The 21,976-nt window shown below is 36.7% G+C and overlaps 2 protein-coding genes across 3 annotated transcripts in view; one reads left to right on the top strand and one right to left on the bottom strand.

Moving 5' to 3' along the window:
• The window catches only part of LOC131434975 (integral membrane protein GPR155), a 36,916-nt gene that overhangs the window by 4,117 nt on the left and 10,823 nt on the right, over nucleotides 1-21,976 (top strand). The window contains exons 2-4 of the mRNA XM_058602358.1: nucleotides 20,059-20,348; nucleotides 20,414-20,556; nucleotides 20,817-21,752. Of these exons, the coding sequence (XP_058458341.1) occupies nucleotides 20,059-20,348; nucleotides 20,414-20,556; nucleotides 20,817-21,752 (1,369 nt within the window). The remainder of the gene's footprint in view (nucleotides 1-20,058; nucleotides 20,349-20,413; nucleotides 20,557-20,816; nucleotides 21,753-21,976) is intronic.
• LOC131434976 (zygote defective protein 12-like) lies at nucleotides 11,571-14,304 on the bottom strand. 2 transcript variants are annotated; one of them, XM_058602359.1, is made up of 7 exons: nucleotides 14,072-14,302; nucleotides 13,201-14,012; nucleotides 12,752-13,010; nucleotides 12,614-12,687; nucleotides 12,224-12,550; nucleotides 11,942-12,144; nucleotides 11,571-11,883 (listed from the first exon to the last, which is right to left on the bottom strand). In XM_058602359.1, the coding sequence occupies exons 1-7, from the start codon at nucleotides 14,100-14,102 to the stop codon at nucleotides 11,649-11,651; spliced, it is 1,941 nt and encodes a 646-aa protein (XP_058458342.1). In that variant the 5' UTR covers nucleotides 14,103-14,302; the 3' UTR covers nucleotides 11,571-11,648. The 2 variants fall into 2 exon arrangements, 1 of the variants encoding a protein (XP_058458342.1); XR_009230416.1 differs by having other exon boundaries at nucleotides 11,746-11,883; nucleotides 11,942-12,064; nucleotides 14,072-14,304.

The following is a 21,976-nucleotide window of genomic DNA, read 5'->3' as shown; positions in this document are numbered from 1 at the left end:
TGTTTAATGCATAATGCAGTAAAAGCTACGTGTTTCATAGATAAAACGTAATGTATTTCATATCACATTTACCTATCAGTTCATATCAAATTTAGATACCAGAGAATTACTATTTTATGTATTGGTTGAAGTCAAAAGGGAGATTTCAGATTTTTATATAAATCTAGGAAATGAAAAATGCTATGAAAAATAAAACTTTAATTTCAGAAAATTAGCAAAGAATTTTAACGGCTGAAAATAAAAAGCCACTAATAACGTCGTGGGATCTCGAATCGACAACCCTCCAGAAATCGTTTTGTTGTCACTGCCATCCAACCGAAGCTGAAGTCGAGAACACTACCGATGCAGGTTGAGTTCGCATTACAGCTGAAGTCCCACAACACTACCGATGCAGGTTGAGTTCGCATTACATAGGTCCAGTGTCTCTAGCTTCATACCAATTCTGAACTCGTTTATCGGTGAACCAACGGCCTGTTTGAAGCATTCGACAGGAGCGGGCACACTTCCGGACTCACGCAGGCACTCGATCCAGTCGAACACATGGAAACTTTCATACTGGAACGGTCCGGTCGATGTAGTAAAAAATTGTAATTAAATAACATTTCTCGCAAATATTTGCACTACTCACACTTTGAGGGCCACTGTTCGCCATTTTCAAAATCGAGTTTTTCACAATGGAAATTCACGTAGATTGTTTGACGTTTAGTCAATTCACGTAAATCTTATGTGATGACTCTATTCATTTTAGGGGATGTTCGTGTAATATTAAATTTCGTCACGTAAAACATTCAATTTGACATTTGAAATCAGTTTACGTGATTTTTCAAGTGAATCGAACGGAAATTTTTATTTGAGTGTATGAATTGTAATAAAAAGTATAGAATACACTTCACCTTGCCTATATTTTGCCAATGTTGACCGAGAGGCTTTTCAAATTCACAACAGGGATTCACAAAAATAAGAAAATGCATTTCTTCTTGGAAATAGAAGCCAGGTGTCTGGTCCTTTCCTAGGTCTGCTATTGGACTATGCGGTATTTAAGCATCAAATGAATTTTTTTTAAATTATTTCGACATCTGTCGACATTGTTCTGTATACGACAGACCGTATCGATTTGGTGTTTACGTTTGAAGAAATCCACCACCGAATCACATCGAATACTTGAGTAAGCTTTCGGTAATAATAGAAACGTGCCAGAGTTTGGTTCAAAGTTCAAAAAGTGATGATTAATCGAAGTTCAAAAAGTGGTGATTAAAATATCGAAAAATTGAAGACATCCAATTCCAGACATGATACATTACATGTTTCAAGCAGTAATTTCCGACCGTCTGAGAGGTATGGGCAAAGTGCATAAGATGGGAAATTTGGAACTACATGAATTGACTTGAAGACATAAAAAAAACTGTCTAACCATTTGTCATCTAAAAGATACAAAAGATAAATTTTTTTGCATCGGATTTCGATTGCAGCAATGAAAAGTGATCGAATGAAACCGTTAACTCTCAACGCTACAAACTAAAAATGATCGATTTGATTAAATAATATAGTTAAAATGATCAAAATATGACACCACACAGAGGACAGTGGTACTTCTTCATGATAATATTCCGTCTCACACTTCGGAACCGGTCCAGGAGTGGATAGAGAAGTTCAAACCAATATTGATAAAACTTCACTCAAGAGCACTTTATATTTATGAGCAGTGTAGAATTAACAAGTGCTACTTTATGTGGAAGACCCATCTAAGTTGTTTTGTTTGTATTAAAAAATAAATCAGATAAAGACTTTGGGCGTAAAATCCGGTGAAAGAAATTAGCATGGTTTTCTAAAGGAAATCATGCACCTGCAAAAGTTTCCTATACTTATTTGTATGAAAATGTGTGCAGAGATTCATATTTTATTTGTTGCAACTTCTTTTATTGACGGACAGAAGAAGCGTTAGAGAATTAACGGATAATAGGATTTGTACGTGTATCTTAGCTAAACAAACATCGTAAGAAGTTTGGAACGCAGCACGTATTTTTCCTCGCAGCTGATACCATCGTCATACTCATATTGTACCATCTTGAACTTTACTCTGAGTGAACAACCTTATTATATAGCAGTATTCAATTTTATCACGACTGAGTTTATATTCAATCTTATGCTAGCAGTTATCATCTTGAAAGGTGAGAATACCACTTCAATAGTTTGTGATTAACACCAATGTCCGGCCTATCAACATAGCTCGAAAAGAACTCACTTAGAGCTGCCATTGAATTTAATTTAAATATTACTTCCGGTTTCGGAGTTACGGTTTAATAAATGCTAAAAACCAATGTCAGCTATAAAACAAATGCGCTTTCTCATAAAATGTTTTACTTTGTGGATCTTAACATCCCAAAGTCAATCTGAGCTTATAATGGTACTGCAAAAACAGGGCTGAGTACAGTACGCTAAAGACGTAGGTTTTCTGCTATTTTCCCGTTTCAAAATAAATTTCCTTGGAAACGCGTGATGAATATCGAAAAACCCACCTGACAATGTCTTCGTAATTTAGTTGAGAATATTCCGTGAAATTTTCAGAATGATTGATTGAGGTTACCGCTCGTGTTGTATTTTTTCGGACTGAAGAACTGCTGAAAATTGCAACGCTTGGAATGAAAAACCTGTACTTGTTCATCGAATATTTCGACTTTGAAGGCTTATATCTTGAATTTACCGTGACAAAGTCTAGATTATTTAGTTTAGATACGATTAGTACATAAAACATATATGTTTTCCCGTTAAAACTGAAGTCTTATATTTTGCTGTAAAAAACAGTGTGTTTTAATGCGACCGCCATTTCGTTCGCTTCAATTTTCTGGTAGTGTTCGAAAAAAGAAGAGGAGAGGAGAGAAATAAAAGCTACTCAATAAGGGTCCTAAAGACTCCGACGCAAAGGGAATTGAGGGATCCGGGGAGGGAGATTCAAAATCTATACGCGACCCACTGTCCTCAGGCCTAAAAAAGAACTGAGACGGATTTCTTCGATATGCGGTGTAGGCTGGCAATGAATACTGTTGCTGTTTTAAATAATTTTGTTCGCTGTTTTGCGTATAAAATACGTATGCCATGCTCAAGTTTACTCAACTGTTTCTTACGAACGTCATACTTGTGTTTGCATGGAAATGGGATGTACATATGAAAACCAATTACCTCAATTCTTTGGAGATTATATACAAGCTGAACAAATAGGGATATAAAATTGAACACTCTTTAGTTATTCAAGTTTTAAATGAATTTAAAGCTATTAACACAATCCGAGGCTCTATTGCAGACACCTTGGAAGTTTATTGTTGTTTTATGTATACTGAAGTAATGTTGCTTTTCTCGTTAATGTGGAAATCATCGGAATGTTTCCTTTCATTCTAGGTTGAAAACAAGTAACTATATTAGGCTATCAACTAATAAGTCACACAAATTATAACAGTTTTTGGATCCCTGTGGTTTCGGAATATATTTGATTATATAAGACAAAAATTCTAAGAATCCTATTTTTCCGTTGTACAGTTTTTTTAATCTATTCCGGCAAAAAAAAATTAAACTCATCGTGAAGAACGATAACGTTCCCTTTGACGATAACAGAAGCTAACTGTTTGTCTGAATCGTACTTTATTTGGCCGCCGTCGAGCAGTGGCGTACCGATGAAATTTGAATTTGGCGCCCGGGGCAAAATAAGATTTGCCGCGCCCATCGTTGGTTGAGTGAGAAAAAAATAGCTGAACTCTACAGAAAGATGACTTGGACGAGCAAAAAAAAAAGATCCCAACTTTTAGTTCCAATTTAATGTTTATTTTATGTTAAACTCCTTCCTCTTCCATGAGTTCAAACAATAGACAGCTATCTTACATTGAATAAAAGTGATGTACTGATACAAACAAGCCTGAAACAGTTATAAGATCATGTACAAAATAAATGTTTATTTTTAATGTAATTCGACAGGCCCATGAGAAAAGGGCCTGCATATGACAGTTTCTCTTTGTTTACTTTTCTTTCGCGATTTACCGGATTGATATAATATTTGATGCCTTACTCTTGGCAAAACTTTTAAGTTAAAACTACAAGCTTTCGATTCATATTGAAAAACTTGCAAGAAATTGCAGTAATGGCTGCGTAATAATCGAAAGAGAAAGTAAACAAAAATAGGCTTTCATTTGCAGTGAATGGAAATTAGATTCGGCAGAAAGTCTAGAAATTTTCAAACATAAATCCACTTCTTTACTAAACAGAGACCAAGGAAATAGGTCTTCCTGGCTCTTTAAGTTACTACCTACACACAGGGGACAGACAAACATAGAAAACACTTAACCTCTCCCTACCCTAAACAAATTAGATAATTTTTTCGAGGTATTTATACCTGTTGTAGGAATCTACCTACTTCCGTTTCATATAAAAGGAACAACATTGCAGCATTCTTTCAATAACTAAACAAAACTATCCCACTGAAGAAGAATAAAAATTGTATTCGAAATGCGCATATGTGATGTGACGTTTATTATACAAGATTTATAGTGTCGTGAGATACATAGTGAATTTGTATAGTGACGTGATATACTTATAACAGAATTAAATGGTAATATTTAAAAAATTTATCCTTGTAAAATCATTCTGTTCAAACACTCAAACGAAAAGTCATTTTACTTTTTATTTCCGGTGCTTCCGGAATCAGAAAACGAAAACCAGCATAGCCGGAATCGAGTTGTTTGGTTGTCTATTGACAATGGCTACCGATTGGAATAGTTTCGAGGCAAGTTAAGAATTTTTTTAGGTGTTTCGTTTCGCCGCTTCATGTGACGGTATCCAATTTTTAAAACACTTTACCATATAATTCCGGAACCGGAAGTGGGATCCGGATGAAATTTGGGAGTTGACGAAGGAAGAGTTCTTTCTTTCCAAATTATTGAATCAATTTTTTAGTATCCTTTCTTAACTTCACATCTTTTTAGTTATTTTTCAGTTCTAGAGCCGAAATCGGTTCGTTTGGCCAGCAACTTACTTGGCCTATACATTGAACAGTTTTGAGCCCAACTTAGAAGATTTTTTGCATCGTCGCTCTACAGGTCTGATAGGAATTTCAAACACTTACCACTCTGTAAGTCGGGAATCGGAAGTAAAATCCAGACAAAATTTAGGAATTTCGTAAAGAACCGCAAGACCTTTTATTTGACTTTAAGTTTGAGAAAATCGGTTAAGCCATTTCGATTCCGTTTTTGGGATTTTGACCACTATTTCCGCTACTTCCGGAACCGGATCCCGAGGACCGATAAACCCAATGTGAGTTTGTGTGGTTGTCAACTTGCGCGACCTAAAAACTAGAATAATTTAGTTACTGTTTTTGAAAAATTAGCTCATCTTTACACTTTAGCTTTTGTAGAAGAAAAGCAAACTATTAAATTTTCCGTTTTTGTTTCACTCGCCAGAACCAGTACTTCCAGAACCGAAAGTCAGATCCATATGAAACGAGCGATAAAACGATACGACGTTATTCAGAATAAGGACGTATATGTCGCTCGACCCTCCGGGTTTCGATTCAAAAAGTCGGTTTCTCAGTGTTCAGTGCATTGTATAACCTTTCTATATGAGAAAATAAAACAATTAAATTAACTCCTTATTATTTTATCCAGTGATGTCTCGTCAATCTTCTAAACATCTCATAAACATCCAGCTAAGGATTTCAAATATCTCTTGTCGTTTTGTTAGTGTCTTTCTCGTGCACATGAGTTACTGTACAAATTCAAGAAAAGAAGGAATTACTCAGCTCAGCAGCTGGGATTTGCTGTTATCTTTGAGGCTTGGGACTTTGTGAGAACTTCTATGCAAAATTTGCTGTCTCAGTTGCAACGTTGAAGCGGTTTTATTGATGAATTTATTCATAAACTAGCTGACCCGTCGAACTTCGTCTCGCCTAAAAATTATTTGTTTGCAGTTATGTAGTCGTATAGCAGAATTGTCAAACGACTAAGTGGTTAGCGTTTCTCTCCAATATGATTACTTAACCTACAATCAACGGAATTCGACACACATTCGCTTTAGCTCAACAAAAGAAACATCACCAAAAATTAATGTGAAAATGTGAAATACTTCTGTTAAGTAAAAATAGAGCAAATGAACAAACTGTCATCTCAGAATATATTTACAATTTGTATTTAGCCCAAGTAACCAAAAGTTTTTAAAAAAAGATTTAGCTTAAGCTGTATACAAGTCCGTTTTTGAGGAATCACCCATACTTTAATGTTCACCCGACGCAACAGAACAAACTTTGAACCAGGTACTAAGGAACTTTTGGTGACTTGGAGATATGACGCTTACATTTTAAGGTGATATTGATCTTACCAATTTAAACATTCGTCTCAGCAATGATGGCCTGTTAGCACACTGCTGTAGGGATTCGTTCTGAAGCAACTCTAGTTTTGCGATCCGATTCTATACGGGCAGTGGATAATTGTGATAGAATCATTTTACTATTGCCGCTTATTCTAACTATGTGCATATAACCTTTGTATAAGTTGTGTCTATGAAAATGTCTTGAACACCAGGGTTTTGAAATATTGTAACCTAGTATGAGAATCATCAAGTCGAATCGATTAGATTTTCTGCGATAGTTGTCAACTCGCGATTCTCTCTTGGTAAATTCCACACAGCGCCGATCATTGCAAAACTGTATCTATTTTGGTAAGGGCCGTAAAATACTCAAAGTATGAGGTGGAGCGAAGAAATGTAGAAAAATTCGCTCACGGTTCATGCATTCAGAGGCAGCGAGTTCTTGTAGCATATTTTAACGGTGTTGTATACAATGTAGAGAAATATCGAGCCGCTCTCTGCCAAATTATCGGCTATCACCAACACTGCTTCTCAGAATATGAAATAGTCTCAATCTATCCTGAATATTGATATCCAATTGCCACTTATTATGTGCGCTTAGTGTAATCTAAATCATTCGAAAGCAAAATGCAAGAAAAATCTGACCTGAGCGCTTCAACAGCACAATCTTTTCATTGATTCACATTAACCAATATTATTCCTTTAAAACCATTACACACAATCCATCAACTGGTGAACGATATCAGATATCAGATTCCGCCAGTCATTTATGTCGTTTTCGCTGGATGCCTAACCTAACCCAGTTTCCACCCCAACTGCTGTCAAATCGTTTATTTGAAATCAGTTTTGAAACTAGTTTCAACGTAATTAAACTGAAAATCGAGCCAGTTTCGGGTCTGATTGTTATATCTGGTTTGCTCACAACCCCGTTGTTAAGTGCGAACACAACTTAGTTTCGTGAAAAGTGTTTACTTGATGAAACTACCCTGTGCCAGTTTCAGTTTTACCAAGCGAAAAAGATGTTAGTAGCAATAATGTTGATACCCAATTAAGCACGTGCCTTCAAATGAAAAATCACGTAGATCAAGTATGCATGTGGAATCTCCACGCAAAACAACTCGTTGCGGGCCAAAAGATTCTTTCAACGATCTAGTATTCCTTTCTTCGACGGCCAAACACTTATGCAACTCGTTATGCGCCAAACACCTATCGATGATCTAGCAAGCATAGACGACTTTTTCAACGGAAAACTCCATTGTCCATACAAAACAATTTTATGGATTTTTTTCACTTTTCCAGTGAATTTTTCTAACTTTTTTGATGTACGAACCCGGTGGGGATAAAAACTGATCAAACAAAAAAAGAATCATGTAAATCCGTCCATCCGTTCTTAAGTGATGCGATTACAAAGGATATATACTAGCTGGCCCGTCGAACTTCGTCTCGCCCAAAATTTATTTGTTCGAATCTTCTTTTTTTTACATTAGAATTGTCAAACGACTAAGTGATAACCGTTTCTCCCAATAATTTTTATGATTACTTCACCTACAACTAACGGAATTCGACTCCCATTCGTTTTTAAAAAGAAATATCACCAAAAATTTATGTGAAAATGTGAAATACTTCTGTTAAGCAAAATGCAAGGATTGTCATCTCATTCTTTGAATCAATGAATGCACTGAACAGAGATCCCTCTCTAATGGCTTCGACATAAAAGAAAAGTTCCTCTTCTGGAGTTGTTCGATAGAATAGGATATATTTACAATTTGTATTTAGCCCAGGTAATTAAAAGTTCGTAGATAGATTTGGCTTAAGGGGCGGATAGGGTCTAACACTTTTGAAAAATCATTTTTTATTTTCTTTATATTTTCTTATAATAAAATATTTGAAGAATTTTCTGTGAAATTTTCAAGCCTATTGGAACGAAACTCTGGATGTTATGGACCTTTATCTATGGCTATCTCATTCTACAAAGAAGCAAGAGCGCGGCGCACAGGCCCATGATGTCTACTTCGATTGACTTCCAAATTTGACAAAACATTCTTGAAATGTTTCGTTATAATAAATTATTAAAATTAAATTTAAAAAAAAAATCAACGGAAACGTTGGGGTCTAGAAAAACTTCTACTCTAACTATGCTGCGTTCGTTTGTTCACTTCTGATTAGTTTGCGCTGAGATACAACAGCACAATCTTTTCATTGATTCACATTAACCAATATTATTCCTTTAAAACCATTACACACAATCCATTAACTGGTGAACGATATCAGATATCAGATTCCGCCAGTCATTTATGTCGTTTTCGCTGGATGCCTAACCTAACCCAGTTTCCACCCCAACTGCTGTCAAATCGTTTATTTGAAATCAGTTTTGAAACTAGTTTCAACGTAATTAAACTGAAAATCGAGCCAGTTTCGGGTCTGATTGTTATATCTGGTTTGCTCACAACCCCGTTGTTAAGTGCGAACACAACTTAGTTTCGTGAAAAGTGTTTACTTGATGAAACTACCCTGTGCCAGTTTCAGTTTTACCAAGCGAAAAAGATGTTAGTAGCAATAATGTTGATACCCAATTAAGCACGTGCCTTCAAATGAAAAATCACGTAGATCAAGTATGCATGTGGAATCTCCACGCAAAACAACTCGTTGCGGGCCAAAAGATTCTTTCAACGATCTAGTATTCCTTTCTTCGACGGCCAAACACTTATGCAACTCGTTATGCGCCAAACACCTATCGATGATCTAGCAAGCATAGACGACTTTTTCAACGGAAAACTCCATTGTCCATACAAAACAATTTTATGGATTTTTTTCACTTTTCCAGTGAATTTTTCTAACTTTTTTGATGTACGAACCCGGTGGGGATAAAAACTGATCAAACAAAAAAAGAATCATGTAAATCCGTCCATCCGTTCTTAAGTGATGCGATTACAAAGGATATATACTAGCTGGCCCGTCGAACTTCGTCTCGCCCAAAATTTATTTGTTCGAATCTTCTTTTTTTTACATTAGAATTGTCAAACGACTAAGTGATAACCGTTTCTCCCAATAATTTTTATGATTACTTCACCTACAACTAACGGAATTCGACTCCCATTCGTTTTTAAAAAGAAATATCACCAAAAATTTATGTGAAAATGTGAAATACTTCTGTTAAGCAAAATGCAAGGATTGTCATCTCATTCTTTGAATCAATGAATGCACTGAACAGAGATCCCTCTCTAATGGCTTCGACATAAAAGAAAAGTTCCTCTTCTGGAGTTGTTCGATAGAATAGGATATATTTACAATTTGTATTTAGCCCAAGTAATTAAAAGTTCGTAGATAGATTTGGCTTAAGGGGCGGATAGGGTCTAACACTTTTGAAAAATCATTTTTTATTTTCTTTATATTTTCTTATAATAAAATATTTGAAGAATTTTCTGTGAAATTTTCAAGCCTATTGGAACGAAACTCTGGATGTTATGGACCTTTATCTATGGCTATCTCATTCTACAAAGAAGCAAGAGCGCGGCGCACAGGCCCATGATGTCTACTTCGATTGACTTCCAAATTTGACAAAACATTCTTGAAATGTTTCGTTATAATAAATTATTAAAATTAAATTTAAAAAAAAAATCAACGGAAACGTTGGGGTCTAGAAAAACTTCTACTCTAACTATGCTGCGTTCGTTTGTTCACTTCTGATTAGTTTGCGCTGAGATACAGTGGACACCGCAAATCATGATTTTTAAGAAGCGTTCTCGAAAATATAATATCAATATTTTTCCACGAAAAAATTACAAAATGTTGTTCGAATGATGCTTTTTATCATGAAAAACATTTGAATTTATTTTGTTGAACGATAATTCTGGAAAAAAATCGCAAAAATGATGATTTTTTTTAACATAACCTCACCCCCTCACCCCCTAAAGTAGCATACAAAGCATTCTGAGCAATACGTTTTTAAGGAATAACTCATTTCCGATGCAACAGAAAATTTTGGAAGTTCCTTGTGCAGCTTTTAAGCAGTGAGAAAGTTTTCTCAGAACTTGTTATGTTCATTCAAGATGCCAAAATGGATATTTTTGGTTGCTTGGAGAGACGACGCTTAAATTTTAATTTGAAATTGAAATTACCAATTTGAACAATCTTCACAAAATATTAAATATAAAATGGCAGTCTTAATCCATTACCTGTACCTGTACCTAACAGCTATAGGCCTGGGGTGTCCTTTGCTGTATCAAGCATACGTCTCCACATAACTCGGTCCATGGCTGCTCGTCCATTAATGTAATCATTTTGAACCTTGATATCTAATTGCCACTTAATATGTGCGCTTAGTGTAATCTAAATCATTAGAAAGCAAAATGCAAAGAAAATCTCTTAGTTCGACCATAATATTTCTAAAGCACAACCTATACATTGATTCATTCAAAAATTTTCTGATTTGTTAAACTCACGCCCTCGATGTCCAATATAATTCATCTGTCTCCATTACATACAAACCATCAACTGATAAATGATATCAGAACTTTTTCTCATGCCAACAGCGGTTTTCTAGAGCAGTCATATGCATTCCGTCATTGAATCATTTGGCAAGCAATAATTTCGATACCCACGTGGTTCGAAATGACGAATTACATCACATCAAGCATGCATATGAAATCTCCACACAAAACTATTCGTTGCGCGCCAAAAGATTTTTTTCTACGATCTAGTATTCTTTTCTTCGACGACCAAAGACTTATGCAACACGTTGCGCGCCAAACACCTAGATGATCTAGCAAGCATGGGCGACTTTTTCAGTGGAAAATTCCATTGTCCATACAAAATAACTTTATTGGTTTTTCCCACTTTTCCGGTAAGTTTTCCTAATTGTTTTGATGTACGAACCCAATGGGGGTTAAAAACTGATCAAACAAAAAAAAATCATCTCAATCCGTCCATCCGTTCTTACGTGATGCGATTACAAAGAATGATCTCTGCATTTTTATATACATAGATATAGATTTGCTCGACATGCAGAGCGCCGAATCCTTCTATTGTACCGATTATACGAAATAAGTTTAGTAAAAAATATCCTTGTATTGAAAAACACAAGTGAATATTCGTTTCTCAATCTTTAGTTTTCACTTACAACGAACTGTAGCATCTGATGTCATACGACATAAGAAGTTCACAACCAGTAAAATTTGTCACGAGACATCACCGAGTTATCCTATTAAATCAATACAAACACTGTAATGTTGAATTCCCGAAATACAAGTTATTTTAATATAGCTCAAAATAAATTGATATAAAAATAAAGTACTAGTGAACTACATTTACAAAAGCATGTTCATCATCTTCGGCTCGGATTCACTCTCAATTTGGTTGTCGTATATTATTCGGCAAGTAATTTCTTCTTCACTGACGTTATCATTTGCAGAAAGTTCTTCCTTAGCCATTTCATGAGGAAACAATTGGCGGACCTGTTCCAATAATTGATCCTGAGTTTGCCGTTGCTTATCATTTGGAGTTGTCTGATTTTCCTTCAACAGAATGGTGTCACCCTTACTGCTGCTTAAAGCAATACTATTTGGTAAACATCTCGATTATACAATATTCCAATACCTACATGACCTCTTTCATTTTTCGATTCTCTTTTTTCAATTGCTTCACCATTTGTAGGATCTTCGATCGAACCGCTTTACACTTTCGATTATTCTGCTCAATGTCACTGAAAATTTGTTCTTCTTCCCTACAATGCCATTGTTTATCGTGAACAGAGTCGCACAGCATTTCGGGTCGTTCAATAGTCTGCTGTTGTCGACTGGTAACCTACACATCAGAACAAAGTCTACAAGGCATCACTCTGGACCCTTTACTCTAAGGAACGCATCTGAATTAAATTGCCTACCTCATCGACATCCTCAAATTTGCCCAGAACTTCGCAGCGTGCTTTGAACGATTCCTTGGTAGATTCTAAGCTCTCCAGCAATTTTGATCGTACCTGGAGCAGCACGTCATCGTTTCTTTTGGCATCCTGGAGAACACTTAATTCGGTTCGCAAATTTTTCACCTCCAGCTGGAAAGTTTCCACCAATTTGGCTTGCTGAGTTTCTGGAGAAGCTTCCAGAGAACTTCTGGGAAATTCTACCGCACCAGATGCTTTGAGATCGCCGATTTGTCTATCTTTATCGGCGATTTCCCGACTCATGTTGAAAATTTGCAGTTTCATGGTTTTCTGTCACCGGTTAAACAAGGAAGATTAATATATCGAAAATATTCTTTGGGTGGTGGTAATTACAATAGTTGCCTTCTTTTCTTGGTTACTTTGAGAAAGTCGCTTCTTTTCGTCCAATGCTAACTCAAAAGCAGATTCTGTAATAAACATAAAAACGCTGCCTGCAAGTTAGTTACATGACAAATTTGACTGCACATTTACCTTTCTCGTCCAATTTCGCTTTGACTTCGATGCCGAAGTTTGTCTCTTTGTCAAGAGCATTTTTCATTTCTTCCAGTTTATTCTGCAATTTCTCCAGTTTCATGTTCAGCTGCGTGATCCGATCAGAACTTTCCGTTAATTCTGCACTTTTCTGCGCTAACGCGGTACGCAACTCCACTAACTTATTATCAGTATACTGCTTTTCTTCAGGAGATATAGTGGCTGCAGTCGAACGTAGACTATTTAAATATGCCTTAAGCTGTGGTTAGGAATACTTTATTACTAATGCGGAATATTAATGTTTTTAATGTGAAACACAAAGAAGATTGAATGAAAAATGACGATAAGTTGATCTAATATTCCTTGAAACTCCAATGATCTTTAAAATTATCATGTCCATGTCCCGCCATTTGTATCAAACTTTAAACCGTAATCACAGTTTGAGTTACCTTATCTATTTCCGTATTTCGTTCTAGGACCAAAGATGTTTTCGCGTTTATCTCACAATTCAAATCCTTAATAAGCTTATGCTGCTTCTGGTGTTCGCTTTCGATTGATCGACATGTTCCCTCTAGTACCCGTACCTTTTCTCTCAATTCTTGAATTTCCGTTTCACGATGGTGAAGCGCTGCTCGCAGCTGCGTGACATCGACTGTACCCTCACAAGGAGGACCGTCAGCACTAATAATCTGATCCGTTTCAGCACAAACAAGAGCCACTGCTTGTTCAAGTTCCCCATCAACCATTGGCACATTTAACTGTTCTTTTTCAGTACTCTTCGTCGTATCTGCTGTGTTAAGTGCTTCCCTTGATTTCGTATACTTGCGAAACTTTTTCCCAATATCAGTTCTGATCTTCTCATAACGAGCATTTTCCTGTACGAGAAACTTTTGAGTGCTGTCACAATTCTCATTCTTTCTCGTATTCACTACAGCCGTTGGTTTGCTACTTCCATGAGCCGTCGCAGGTCGCGCAGAACGCAAGTAACTCGGAAGCGCACCAAGCTTATGGATTCCTTTTTGAAGCCTGTCATCCGGAAGTCCAATCTTTGATGTACTACATAGCAACGAGGATGATGTGCTACCCGGACGTTTCCAATTTGTTGGTGTGCTTTCTCTGCTGGTTGTACGGGACCTTTGAAGGGTTGCTGTGGGTTTTTGCGTGCGGTCCGAGTTACGGTTTTGATTATTGCTGATAGAGGAGGGACTCTTCGTTACATTCGTGACACCTGAGTTAATTCTGGAGGTTATAATTTTCGTTGCTTAAAAAACGTTTTCGTTAGTACTGTACAATCTGGTGTGGTAAAACTATCGTAGTTACTCTTGAAGGACTTAGAATCAATGGTGCTCATATTACGCCTTTAAATTTGAGAAGCTGATTTGAAAAAAAAATATCCGAAGCGAAAAATGACAAGCACGTAGATGTTTCTAATGTTAAAATGTGTTACAGCTTGCTGCGATACCTACTGAAAACTACTGGGAAACCTAATATATTTAGAACCTTTTTAGAAAGGTAATAGAATTGATGGAAGAACCTACTTTTTAACGGAGCTTCGGATACCAATAGTGTTATATACCATTTGACTCAGCTCGACAAGATCGGTAAATGTCTGTGTGTGTATGTACTAGAGATGGTCGGGTAAGAAATTTCTCAAAACCGAACCCGACCCGATCGAAAGTAAAAATCATCAGGTTCGAATAGAGCAATTCCAGGAATGAGTAGACGAAAAAGTGACAAAATCAGAATCGACCTTTTCCGATTTGGATGAAACTTTGCACATGGCATCAGTATGGCAAACCATAAGTTTTTGAACCGATGGAGAGGTCAATCCGACTCACGACTGATTTTTAAAAAGGGCGTATGTATTTTTGCATTTCACAAAAATTGCCTTCTTCAAATCGTTGTAACTCGGAAACCGTTAATTGTACAAAAATGGTGTTCAGGAAGTAGTTGTAGGGAATCGATTGGGCACTCTAAAAAAATATACACTGAAAAAAAAAATTTCTCAATAATTTCAAAATGAACCAAAAATGGCTCATCCGAATTCCCTAAACTGAGACCCGTTTGAAAGCTACTATTGCGCCAAGTTCGAATATCAAATGGGTATGACTTATGATTCCGGAGATATGATAGTATAAGTGACGTAACCGACAAAACCCATTGAACCGTTGAATTTTCTCAGATATGGCAGAATCGATTTCAGCCACCTTAATCTCGTTTGAAAGTTACTAATAGTCTTTGGGTCTTTGATCAAGTTCGAAGTTCAAATAACTGTGACTTCTGGTTCCGGAGATATGATGGTATACAGCAACATAATTTTTTCTCCATATCATCGATAATATGTTCAGCAGTTTGTGATACATTTTTCAGTAGCATTAAATAATCAAAAAGTTGATTTGTTGTTTGGTATGAATGAGCATTAAGGTGAAATTCAGGGCCAAAATAAGGCGCGCAATGAATTGAACGAATCATCCCACAAAGCGTATCGTGCAAAACCGACACATAGAAATACGGAATATTTTCAGTGGTTGAGCACATAAGACTTACGACACGTTTTGTATGCTAATGAACCAAGCACTAACGGCGGTCACTTTAGTCATATGATTTAAATCAAACTGGTCTTATAATTGATTTTCTCGCCTATAGCGAAATTGTTCATTCCTTGATACAAACCAAAATCTTTGGCATGATGACAATACTTCACTTAGCTTAGCATTTAAAATAACTGAATAATATCCAGATCTTTTTCATATGATCAATTTTATATCAAGAACCATAGATAGGAGTTGTTTCGAATAAACCACAAGGTTGTGCTAATGCGTACCTCTACTTACTTGTACCGTTTTGGGGCTTAGAACTACTTAGGCTGTGAAACATTTCACGGTTATTTTTAACATTTAGATGAAACCTGACACGGAAAGTTGTTTGGGTTTATTTTTCACTGGAAATAATTTCAATTAAATAATTAATATAAGAATTTTCATTGCAAGATTTTTTTCAGTATCGGAAAATAACCATCGATCTGTCAAAAATAACCATACTCTCGAGCAGGGTTATTTTTGACAACATCAAATTAACTGCTCGAGTGTCAGATTTGAACCAAAAGTTAAAATTAATCGCGAAATGGTGACAGCCTTAGTTTCAACCCGTATTCGAAGGTCTTCAAAAAAATTAATTGTAGAAGATTAGGCTGAGGAAAACTGCGGTGAAGTATAATAATGTTTTTTCATTGCACTCGGTGAACGACCATAATTAGGTTAAAGCCGGGTCTAAATAAACGATATATAATAATAATTGTTTCATTACGTTTTATTTATGTGTGAAAATCCTTGGTTATGAGAGAATTATATTTGACTGATTTTTTTATTTTTGGAGGTATTATAGATACTTACTCAGTTCATTTAGCTTAGAATTGCAATTCAAGAAATGCGAAAACCTTAGTCTAAAATTCTTCCGTTTTCCTGAAAACTGCTCGAGAAAAATTATTTCAGTTTCAGCTTACTCCCACTAACACATTTGATTAGCAACAAACCAGGCCCGTGCGCAGGAATCATTCAAGGGGTAGGGAAGGGGGGGGGGGTTCAAAGGAGGGGTCCAAAAAGGGGGGGGGAGTCAAGTGGGGCGAGAATTCAAGGGAGGGAGGGGGTGGGGAAGGTTAAGTAACTATTTGACAATCAAGGCAAAATATCCAATTTGAAAAAAATAAATAGTTGATTTTTCTTATTTTTGGCCTCTGACCGAACCACTATGCACCGGTTTGATATGGATATTTCTCATCTAAATGAATTAAAACATTGCATTTTATTGTCATCGTAATTGGTCTTGTCCCCTGTACAATTCTGTAATTTTTTGCTATGGTATGCCTCCGCCTTATACCGTTAGAATTCTGCAAATAAAGCATTAAAAATTTGCAAAATTCATACAGAGAAAATTCTTGAGAAATGTGTCTGAATATGTGACATAAAAGCCGAAGCATGTTTTTGTGCACTTTTCGAATCAATCTGAATAAATTGGTGCCAACATGAGTCCAAATTAGGGTAAGAAATTATCTTAATAAGAAGACAAGAAATATTTGAATGAGACTGTTTTGATTAAAGAGAAAAGCATTATCACATCACTAGGTGGATTATAAATAGGCGTTTTTTTGAAGATTTATTTGTATACATATATGCCACTTGACCGAATTAGAACTCTTAGCTTTAAACTTATCATGATTATCATGTCAAATACTACAGCCCGACTCCACTAGACATCAGGAACTTACACTAATAGGTGCTAAAATTGTCCACGAGTGCGATGAAGGTAGCACATCGACCCAATGCCCATGCGAAGCCAGACCAGGTAGTATCTCGTATTTTTGTTTTTTTTTGTACTACGTGTGGGGAATTCCGATTAATTTACGGTGCTGCAGATTGGCGCGAACAGAAGTGGCGAATAGCAAAAACCACAAAAATAGTCTCCCGTGAATGGAAATGACTGGACTACTCAGTAATCGATTGATAGATTGGTGTCGCTTGATTTTTATGCAATCAATACAATACGTCCGTATAGTTTAGGCAATAGCTAGAAGCTTTTGCTTGATGATGTTTTTCCGTAAAAATGATAGCACGCGGTATACTGAAAACACCCAATTTCAACAAAATTATTGTAACTTCGCTTTGCAATCAACCAGTGGTGGTTAAGTTTTGCTACAATGTCACGTGTGCTCTGATACACGTCTTATTTGACAAACTGCAATGTGATCGAACACAAAGCTATACTTAGATATAACGAGTACTAATCTAGCAATTGTGTGCTACTATCAAGGAAGTTACTCGGTCGCTGTATGCTTTCAAATAACTTTTCCGGAAATGCCATTTCCGAATTTATTCATCAGGGCTTACAATCATTAGAGAAAACATTCATCTGAATAAAAATTACACAGATAAAATATTTACACATATTTTCATGTACATATTTGGAGCACGAAATTGAATATAAAGTTACTCAAACTTTTCAATATACTATTATAATTTCATGTGCTTTTGGTTTTTCGGTTGTAGCCATTCTCAGAGCCATTCATTGACGTCAAGTTGGTGTAAGTCAAGTCGTACCTGTAGTTGTGGTGATTTTGATGTTCAAAGCACAACTGCAAATAGCCTGCCAAAACATGTGTTTTTAAGAGAAATGCGAACACGTTTTAGTCTTGAAATGATTGTTGACCCCGCGTTGACGTTGTAATGTAGTATAAAACTCAAGATCATCATCCATGGGTAATCAAATTTTGTTCGAAAAAGCCTACGCGCGTCCTCTATCCTTCCGATTTCTTACCCTTTTGACTGAAAATATGTGACGTTTTGACCTTTTTAGCTACATCTCGACATCTCATACCGTTTTCGTTTTAGAACCTACACGCGGGCAACTCTGAATCCGAGTAAAACGAACACGTGTTACGCGCCCTAGACAACAACTCATATAAAAAAGAAAAAATAAACAAATTTGCATGGATGCGTGGTGCGACCCGAGAAAATTTTCAGAGCGAAACTACGCGATTGGAGTCCGATCTAGAGCGACACCAGGTTGCTAAAACAAACTCTTCAAAAGTTGTTTTGGCGACTCTGGGTCAGCTATCGGGCTGCTGTGATCAATAAACGAAAACGGTATCAGATTTAATACATATTTCTAAAACTAAAAACAGAATTGTGCCTACTTCTCCTCTTCCAATGCAATATAAAATCGAACCGATTCGAATGTTTTGTTACGATATTTACTTACTTCTTGTCGGTCGCCGTTTGATTTCTGGTGAAAATAACCAACACAAATAAAATTAGTGGTTACCTTCCAACATCATTAAAAAAGTTAAACATATTATCAACGTAACCCCATAATTTATTGCAACGATTTATTTTTTTCAAATTTTACACAGTCTAATGAAATCAGGCATCCTTGCAAGCATCTGATCGGTGTTGACAAACGAGGGAGAAACAAATAGGAAAAAAAAACTTTTACATAACACAAGGGATGTACCGATAGTAAATAGTTCGCGCAGTTCAATATTGGTGGAACGAATGCATCACGAAAATTTATTTTTACAATAATTTACTCATTGTGTCATGTCTGTTAGTCTGTGGTATAATTTTCGGTTTCAGTATAAAGTATAACACTATTTCAGGAGATTTTTTTTCACAATAGAAGCAGGAGTTTTTTCTTCCAAATTCTTAAAAAAAATTTACAGTTGCAAAAAATCGTGCAGTTTCTCAATCGTTTTTTCACCGTTCCTCGAGCAATTTTGAAGTAGTTTTTCGCAGTTCTTTTTATCGTTTTTTTACCGTTACTCGAGCAGTTTATTTTAATCGTTTTTTACAATTTCTAGAGTAGATTATCGTTTTTCGGGCAGTTTTTTAAATCGATTTTTAACCGTTCCTCTAGCAGTGTTTCCTCGAGTTTTCAGACCAGTTTGTTGTATATCGTTCACGGTGTATCCTTTTTCAAGCAATTTTTCTATTGGCTTTCCGAGCAATTTTTCAATAGATTTTAACCGTTTTTCAATTAGTTTTTTCGAGCTGTTTTTAAATTTTTTTTTCAACGTGTTTTCACCGTTCCTCGAGCAGTTTTGGAGAAAACTTTTTTTTATTAAGATTTTTTATTTCGGCTCGGATTCACTTAAGCTTATCGTGGCCGTTTAACACTAATAAAAAACAAATATATCTAGTTGTCATCTTTTCTCTAGGAGAAGAGACGTTTTCATTGCTATCCAGCATTATAAGGGGGAGCAGTGGTTCGCAATTCTCGTTCCCATCCATTGATTCGGTGTCACTGTTGTTGGCGGAATCATCGTTGTTACCTTTATTTGTCCATGTGTTGGGTGCGTTGTTAGCTGCAGCTGGTGTACCTTGTTCTGCTTTCGTAGTAGCGGCGGCAGATTTTGTTCGTTTGGTTCACTCATTTCGAGATCGTTCTATTGTTCACTACACAATAGTGTACTTGGTTTCTTCCCCAACGTAAGCCATTTTGTTTTATCGACTGACGTGGATGAGATGTGCAAACGAACTGAGAAAACTTTTATCTAATGAACTATGATTCTTCGATTTCAGATGATCCAACACTAAGTTCTACATTTTCCGAGACACTTCCGTGTGATTACTACCATTGCAGTATATTTTAAAATTTCTTTGTAAAAAATTTACATAATATTATCTGAGTAATAAACTGTGATGTTCCATTGATATCATTAGAAACTATTCGATTGTATCGTTAATTTTCGTAAAAAGCATGCCATTTTTCGTACGAATTATCCCAACCCCCCTATTATTTCACTTCTTTTTCAGTTATCTTGCTGGTCGGCTCAACATAATCACCAACACGGAGGCCAAAGGACTCAATACGTTCGTCGGAACATTCGCTCTGCCGTCAGTGATCTTCCTCTCGCTGGCTGAATTGAACTGGAGCACGGTCAATTGGAATTTCTTACTGGCGATTCTGATTTCCAAAACAATCGTGTTCGTGGCGGTAGCGATCATCTCCCTACTGGTCACTCGGCCCACCAACTATGGCCGGGCGGGATTGCTGGCGATATTCTGCACCCAAAGTAATGATTTCGCTATCGGGTTTCCTATTGGTAAGTTGAGGTCGATGACAAAGCATATTATACGGTTTCCATTTCACACGCCTGTTTGGTTTCAGTTACGGCATTGTACTCCAAAATCCATCCGGAGTATGCATCGTACATTTACCTGTTGGCACCAATTTCGCTGGCGATTTTAAATCCAATCGGATACATACTCATGGAAATTTCGAAAATTAAAGCGAAAGCGACAATCGATCAAGTAAGTAGACCATTTGAATTTTAATTCTGGATTACCTACTGCTTTATTTTTTTATGATTCAATTCCAATTATCAAAGCAAAACGGTTTCACGAAAATTACACACTCAATTATAATTACTACCGTTAACAAAAGCGAATAAATGTATTGACTTAATGAGCGTGTCTTTCTGTATAATGAACAATTTCATATGTACACACTACGACTAACTCAACAATAGCTTCAAGTCACGAAATGAAGTGTAATTTTATCTACATTATAGGCTCCGGAATCTCGCCGCCCATCCCTACCTCCATGCTCACAGATATCTGATCCGGATGGGTCCAGGAGGAAGTTACTGCGCGGAAAATTTCTAGTCATTATAAAAACCATCGAATCTGTATTCTTCAACCCGGTGCTGCTGATGACCGTCCTTGGAGTAATCGGTGGACAAATTTTTCGCAACGGCTTACCCGTCATCCTTTCCAGCATTCTACAAGTGTTGGGAAACTCTTTCTCGGCCACAGCTTTGTTCCTACTTGGGTTGCGAATGGTTGGCAATGCGTCTACTCTGCAAGGACCGGGTTTTATTCTACCAGGCATTCTAATAATAGCGAAACTGCTAGTACTTCCGCTGGTCACCCGCCAAACCGTCAACATAATGAATGCTGGAGCAAATTTCTCAGAAACGACTGATTTAAGTACATTTGGATTTCTGTATGGAACGTTTCCAGCAGCCCCGGGGGTGTTTGTGATTGCTTCGCAGTACAATCAGGATGTGGATTTGATTGCCTGCAGTATGGTGGCATCCACCTTCATTAGCGCCCCGTTGATGTTTATTTCGGCTAAAATGATCACCATCACTAATCTGAATCCTTCGGATTACTTGAACGAACTGGACAAGTTCGCCTTCGACATCAGCATCGTTGCTATTTGCTGTTCGGTGTGGATGTTGTTGCTATTTACACTCACTCGCAGGGTGCGCAAGATGCCTCACCGTATAACGAGCTGTCTGATTATATCGCAACTTATTTGCAACATCGGTGTTATCATGTGGTCATCGTTCGAGCAAACAAGCGGATGGAAGATGTATTTGCAGTTCTACTTCTTTACGATCGGTTGCTACAGTAGCCGGTTGTGGACAGCATTTCTAGCGATATCGATCCTGTTCCTGCAGTGCCGCAGTCTGTGTTTCGTGCTGAAACTGTGGCCGTTATTCGTAAGTATCCAAAGTTTTTTTTTAAATAAAACATGTTTATAGTTTAAATATATAATATCTAATAAGACCCCTTATAAAACTAATGGTTAGATGGCAGAGCAGCTGCACTGCTTGAAATAGAAACAAATGTAAATCAATTCACAGGCATTTGAAAAACTTCAAGTTCTTTCTGAAAACTAGTTCAATTCACAGGCATTTGAAAAACTTCAAGTTCTTTCTGAAAA

Source organism: Malaya genurostris, chromosome 3 (assembly GCF_030247185.1).
Source record: "Malaya genurostris strain Urasoe2022 chromosome 3, Malgen_1.1, whole genome shotgun sequence".
Classification (NCBI taxonomy): domain Eukaryota; kingdom Metazoa; phylum Arthropoda; class Insecta; order Diptera; family Culicidae; genus Malaya; species Malaya genurostris.
The sequence above is the reverse complement of the archived record's forward strand: the minus strand, read 5'-3'. Positions and strand labels throughout refer to the sequence as shown.